A 6269-nucleotide genomic window follows, 5' to 3' on the forward strand; every position below is an offset into this window, starting at 1 on the left:
GAAAAACAGTTGCTTTTCCCTTCATTTTATTTTAATAAAAAAATATCTGTATTCATGAACCATACATCTGCAACAAACAAGTTAAATGCACAAAATATTTATTTTGCTTTGTAGTTATGGAAAAATACGGAAAAACCTGGTTAATGTCTAAGGGAAAAACAATCAGCTGTGGCTATTCTGGTACATTGCCTTCAGTGTCCACTAGATAGCAGACAACTTCTTTGTTTCACATGGCACGTACACGGAGCGTGTATGATTAGCCTACAAAGTCATCACAAATGTTAAAGATTATACATTATAATACAAATATTTCACTTGTATCATTGGACATTTAAATAAAAAGGTATACTATGCAGCTGAATACATTGTCTCTGAATGATTGATCTTAAATCAAATCAACTTGCCAGGCCTATCCGGTTCATTATGGTAAAACCGATCCTGGATCAGTTAACGACTGCACGACCAGTTCAGACTTCCTATCACGTGGTGCAGTAGCTTCCTTTCTTCTCAGAACCAAGGAAAGAGAATACTTCGCAAAATGGAGGTGATAAATATGTTGATTGTTTATCAGTGTCTGCATATATTTGCTTTGCACGTAACAATGTAAAGTGTATTATGAGCAAACAGGTCTTTGAAAATGATGCAGCGACATAATATGCACATGATTCTAGCAGCATTTTTAGGAAGGCAACATTAACGTTAGCTAGCTAACGTTAGCGCCACTGCGTTTCTCAACATTTGGCTAGAAAAATTATCATGCGAGTCAGAGTTCTACGGTTACAATGTTGCAGTGTTTTGGGTTTATAGAACGTATCCACATCAAACAAGTACTTGGATGTATCATTCAGTGGAATACATAGGCCAAAATTGTAGGTCAAGCCTTAGCTACAGATTGTAACACCAGACAATGTGATGTAACCCCCCCCCAAAAAATGGTATCCGGTATACTGGGTGTTACATGTTAACGTTGGGTAGAAATAACGTTACTGTTTGGTGTAACATAATTTTCGACCAACCTTAACTATTCGTCGAAACCGGGGTCTCATAAAATGTCATTGTCCAGTTGCCGGAGGTCTGTTTGAATTTAGAAAATGCTTTGTCATAATAAAAATAAATAATGTTTTGCGCCATAAAGGAATCCAACAATGTGAGGCGTGTGTACGCCGCCATCTTGTCTTTTTCAAGTCTTCATTCATTGATTGAGGCAGGTGGATCCACCCCAAAGTGCCGCATGTCATGACAGACACCTGTCTCGATCAACAAGAGAATACTTGAAATGGACAAGATGGCGGAGTACATGTGGTTTGATTACTTGATGGAGTCATTTTATTTTAATAATGGAGAATGTTCTAAATTCAAATGGACAAGGACATTTTATGAGACTCCAGTTTCCAAGAATCTAAGACCATATTGCTAAATTTGGTCTAATTATGTGCTACACCAAACGGTACCAAACCTGTAATTCCCAGTATAATGCATACTAAACAATGTTTGCTTAAATCACATTATCTGGTTTTACAGTCTAGCTAAAGCATAGACCTAAAATGTAGGATAGGCTATGTATCCCAATGAATGATACATTGAAACACTTGTCGAACTGTGAAGACGTTCCATCATTCTACAAATCTAAATGACTGCAGCATTGTAACTGTAGAACTCTGACTAGCACGATGCAATTTTCTAGCCAAAAGTTAGAAACGCAGCTGTGCTAAAGTTAGCTAGCATTTTGTCAATGCATCATTTTCAAATACCTGTTAGCTACATAATATTTGCACTATAAAATGTATTTTATAACACTTATAAAGTGGCAACTGATTTCCCTAGAATGTCTTAGTCTTGGCTAATGAGAAAATTCTAACTTGATACATTTACACTAAGATATCACAATCTAGGTTATTACACTGTAAAATGTTTGAAATAAGATGGTCTGTTATTCATACAATTGCATTGTTGTGTGACATGCATACCTGTTTTAAATCATTTTAACAGGGTCATGAACATAGGGAGCCTGAACAGCTCAGGAAGCTGTTCATTGGGGGCCTAAGTTTTGAAACCACTGAGGAAAGTTTAAGGATCCATTTTGAACAATGGGGAAACCTCACAGACAGTGTGGTATGTATGCATTTCACAAGTGTCTGGTATTTACAATGCATTTATATGAGGAGTAATGTGAGCTAATACGTTGGTTTCATGTAGGTAATGCGGGACCCAAACAACAAGCGCTCGAGAGGGTTCGGCTTTGTAACATACTCCTGTGTGGAGGAGGTGGATGCCTGCATGGCAGCTCGCCCTCATAAGGTGGACGGACGAGTTGTTGAACCTAAAAGGGCTGTATCGAGAGAGGTAAGCAAACTCTGCTTCGCATTTATTTGCGAATGTCAAAATGTGACAAGTGTGCGCTCACTGCTCAGCTTTTCTTCTGTCACAGGACTCTAACAGACCGGGTGCCCACCTGACGGTGAAGAAGATATTTGTTGGAGGGATCAAGGAGGACACACGGGAGGACCATATCAGGGAGTACTTTGAGACCTACGGGAGGATCGAGACCATTGACATTATGGAGGAACGCGCAACTGGGAAAAAGAGGGGATTCTGCTTTGTCTCATTTGATGACAATGACACTGTGGATAAAATTGTTGGTACGTATGGGGTTGTTGTCGCTTTGAATTGCTCATTTTTAAATATCAGTAAACATTCCTTTGCTGAGGATTTGCCTTGTTTTCTTTTCAGCTCAGAAATACCACACAATAAACAGCCACAACTGCGAAGTTAGAAAAGCACTCCCAAAACAGGAAATGGAGGCGTCCAATCAGAGGAGTAAGCATAATAAACCGTCTTTATTTGTCCAAATGTTTGAATGTTTTAGAGTGGCACATATAGAACATACTTCAGTGTCAATATTGGCATTTTCTTTTTAGATAGGGGTGGTGGCTCTGGAAACTTCATGGGCAGAGGTGGTAACTCTGGTGGTGGCAACTTTGGGCAAGGTAAGTCCCTTTTCCATTTGATATGTGGATACATTTGGAACCGTAATCCCACCAGCAATGTAAATGGAATTATCTTGTGTGTTACAGGAGGCTACGGTGGCGGAAGAGGAGGGGATGGATACAATGGATACGGTGGAGAGGGTCAGTATTTACGTAACGGATCATCAGATAAGGAGCGGGAACTTGACGATGCATTTCTAAAAGAGAGCTTGCTCAAATCTGAGCGCTTTTCTGTCCAGGTGGAAACTACAGTGGGGGACCTGGCTACAGAGGTGGACGTGGTGGCGGGTATGGGGGAGGAAGTCCTGGGTATGGTAACCAGGGAGGAGGCTTTGGAGGAGGATATGATAACTACAATGACAGAGGCAACTTTAGAGGTACGAACACCTGTTTTAGCCTGTATATATTGTCATGCCACATAATCTGTTTTAATGAGCTGAACCCACAGTAATTGGATGTGACGACATTATTCTAAAAATAAACCCCTGTGACTCGTAGGGAACTTTGGTGGTGGAAGGGGTGGAAATTACAATGACTTTGGCAACTACGGAGGACCGCAATCTAGCTATGGTCCCATGAAGGGGAACAACTTTGGTGGCAGAAACTCTGGTGGTGGCCCCTATGGAGGTGAGTATTCTCTCGCAGAGCTGGACACGGTGACGTGCTGTCTGATGTTGTGATGACACAACCCTCATCTGTCAATCATTTGTTTATTCCAGGTGGCTACGGCTCAGGCGGTGGAAGTGGGCATGGCTACGGCTCACAGCGATATTGATACTATGACGCTCGGGTAAGTTCCGTTTGAAAACACTGAGCATACCTGACTGTATAGTACAGTGTGAGCCCACGCAACACTAGAATAACTATTTGTTTTATCCTGTATCCATTCAACAGGCTTCAGTTCTTAGCAGGAGAGGAGATGAGCAAGGATTTGTCAGGAAAGCTGCAGGTTACTGTACTTTTAGGCAGTCGTCTGAAAGCATGTAGAGGAACAGAAGTCAGAAAGTTATTGCAGCTTTAATGGGAAACTAATCCTAAGAAAGACTGTACACACAAACTATAAAGTGCAAGGGTGTAGCTAGTACCTTATTTGTGGTAGATGTTCCCCCACTTTATAATTGTTCCTTTTGTGCATCTGAAGTGTATGTATTGTTGTGCCTGTGGAATCAGGAGTTTAAAAAAAATAAAAAAGTATTTCGAACTCCAGTCAGTTTTGAATAGTCCTACATTTATTTTGCTGTAGATTGATAGATTTTCTATGGTCTTCTCATCTTTGTCGTTTTTGAAGAACTTGGTCCTGTCAGAAGGGCCTATACGCATCAGGCCCTCAAATAAGCTAGAGCTGTCTTTTTTTTCTTTTGAAGTTAATATGATTGCAAGTCTTTGTATCAAGTGTATTATGATCTGTATTTCAAGAACCCCATGTATTTTATTAGTGACAAGTGGTTATAAGTAGTGCAGACAACAATTTTAAGGAAATGTGTTTTACACTACTTGTATGCAGTAAACAGAATTCTAGATTGTAAAAAATATTTTGACAAGTGGAAAAAAGTTTAATAAAGTTGTGTAGTAAAGTCTTTTGAAGTATAGTGCATCATTGGCTCAGAGAGATTGAAGGATTTGATTCTTGTCATGTCCGTCATCACTAATCAAGTGTAGCAAATCAATATCCTCAGAAGTATGTTTTGTTTTCTCTGAACTTTGAAAGATTCATTTTTTCCCCTGCCTGGATGGAAAGGGAGTCTTGGCTAGTCCTAGGGCGAGGGACACGCATCGCCTAGCCAGGATTGCACTAGTAGGATTGTTACAGCTACAAGCCACTTCAGTTGGGCCTCAGCGGGTCAGTATGGAAGATTGCAGAGTGTTTTTTCAGACAGGACCTCTTCGGTCCCAGCACAGTGGACATGTCAGCATGTTGTGAGAAAAAAGAGAAGGCAGCACCGAGAGCCACACCCTTGGAGGAAAGCATATTCTAGCAAAAAAAAGTAACTAGAGTTCCTGGACACTTAGAGATCCTGTTGAGTTAGATATGGCAGTTTACCAGGAAGTTCTTACTAGCTTTCAGACCTTACAGGGGAAAGGGAAGTGAGTATTTCACAAGCAGTGGTAACATAAAGAAGATGCAGGTAAGAGTAACCACTTTGCTTGGTTTACAGATCGTGAAAGAAGCATTACGACTACTCTTAAAGGCTGAAAATCTAATGACACGATTACATGGACATTTCTGGATGGGTAAGACTTAAGTAAATCTCAAAGTATACTGCAAGTTGTAAGACTGCACACACCAACATTCAAATAGGGGTGAACAATTGCTGTTGAATATGGAATCCCTTCTAAGTAAAATGGTACCGTTCACTACATTTTTGGTCATTTTTAAGGATCTCATGCATTTCTTGCACAGCTCACTGATCTCTGGGAGTCTGCAGAACAGACTTTACATTCACGCAGGCTTACACTACAGGTATCTTGATATTTTGCTCTGCATAATTTTAAAGATTTTCTATACATCGCCTTGAAAGGTAACATTTAAAAAGTAACTTAATTAAGGATGATGATTTTTTTTCACCCTCTGGTCAGACAAGGTAGGTATATATTCTAGTTTGAATAAATTAATCCAAGTATGCATGTCTATTAGATGTGTTTCTTGAATAAAGACATCTCTCCTAAAAGGAATTAGTGATATTTTATGTACAGTACCAGTCAAAGGTTTGGACATAACTATTCATTCGAGGATTTTTATTTATCGTTACTTTTTTCTACGTTGTAGAATAATAGTGATGTCGTCAAAACTATGAAATAACACATGGAATAATATAGTAACCAAAAAAGTGTTGGACAAATCAAAATATATTTTAGATTCATCAAAGTAGCCACCCGTTGCCTTGATAGCTTTGCACACTCTTGGCATTATATCAACCAGCTTCACCTGGGATGCTTTTCCAACAGTCTTGAAGGAGTTGCCACATATGCTGAGCACTTGTTGGCTGCTTTTCCTTCACTCTGCGGTCCATCTCAATTGGGTTGAGGTCGGGTGATTGTGGAGGCCAGGTCATCTAATGTAGCACTCCATCACTCTCCTCCATGGTCAAATAGCCCTTACACATCCTGGAGGTTTGTTGGGTCATTGTCCTGTTGAAAAACAAATGATAGTCCCTCTAAGCGCAAACAAAATGGGATGGTGTATCGCTGCACAATGCTGTAGTTGCCATGCTGGTTAAGTTTGCCTTGAATTCTAAATAAATCACCAGCAAAGCACCATCACACCTCCATTCTTCACGGTGG

At 40.0% G+C, this 6269-nt stretch overlaps 1 protein-coding gene across 1 annotated transcript; it reads left to right on the top strand.

The window, feature by feature from the left end:
- Nucleotides 1-428: 428 nt before the first annotated feature.
- Nucleotides 429-4564, top strand: LOC124043885 (heterogeneous nuclear ribonucleoprotein A3-like). Its single transcript, XM_046362984.1, has 11 exons — nucleotides 429-544; nucleotides 1990-2112; nucleotides 2197-2343; nucleotides 2429-2639; nucleotides 2731-2817; nucleotides 2919-2987; nucleotides 3075-3128; nucleotides 3227-3364; nucleotides 3486-3614; nucleotides 3707-3777; nucleotides 3882-4564. Exons 1-10 carry the CDS (start codon nucleotides 539-541, stop codon nucleotides 3760-3762), a joined length of 1020 nt encoding a protein of 339 aa, XP_046218940.1. The 5' UTR covers nucleotides 429-538; the 3' UTR covers nucleotides 3763-3777; nucleotides 3882-4564.
- The last annotated feature ends 1705 nt before the right edge of the window (nucleotides 4565-6269 follow it).

The sequence above is a fragment of the Oncorhynchus gorbuscha genome, linkage group LG09 (genome assembly GCF_021184085.1).
Source record: "Oncorhynchus gorbuscha isolate QuinsamMale2020 ecotype Even-year linkage group LG09, OgorEven_v1.0, whole genome shotgun sequence".
NCBI classification, from domain to species: domain Eukaryota; kingdom Metazoa; phylum Chordata; class Actinopteri; order Salmoniformes; family Salmonidae; genus Oncorhynchus; species Oncorhynchus gorbuscha.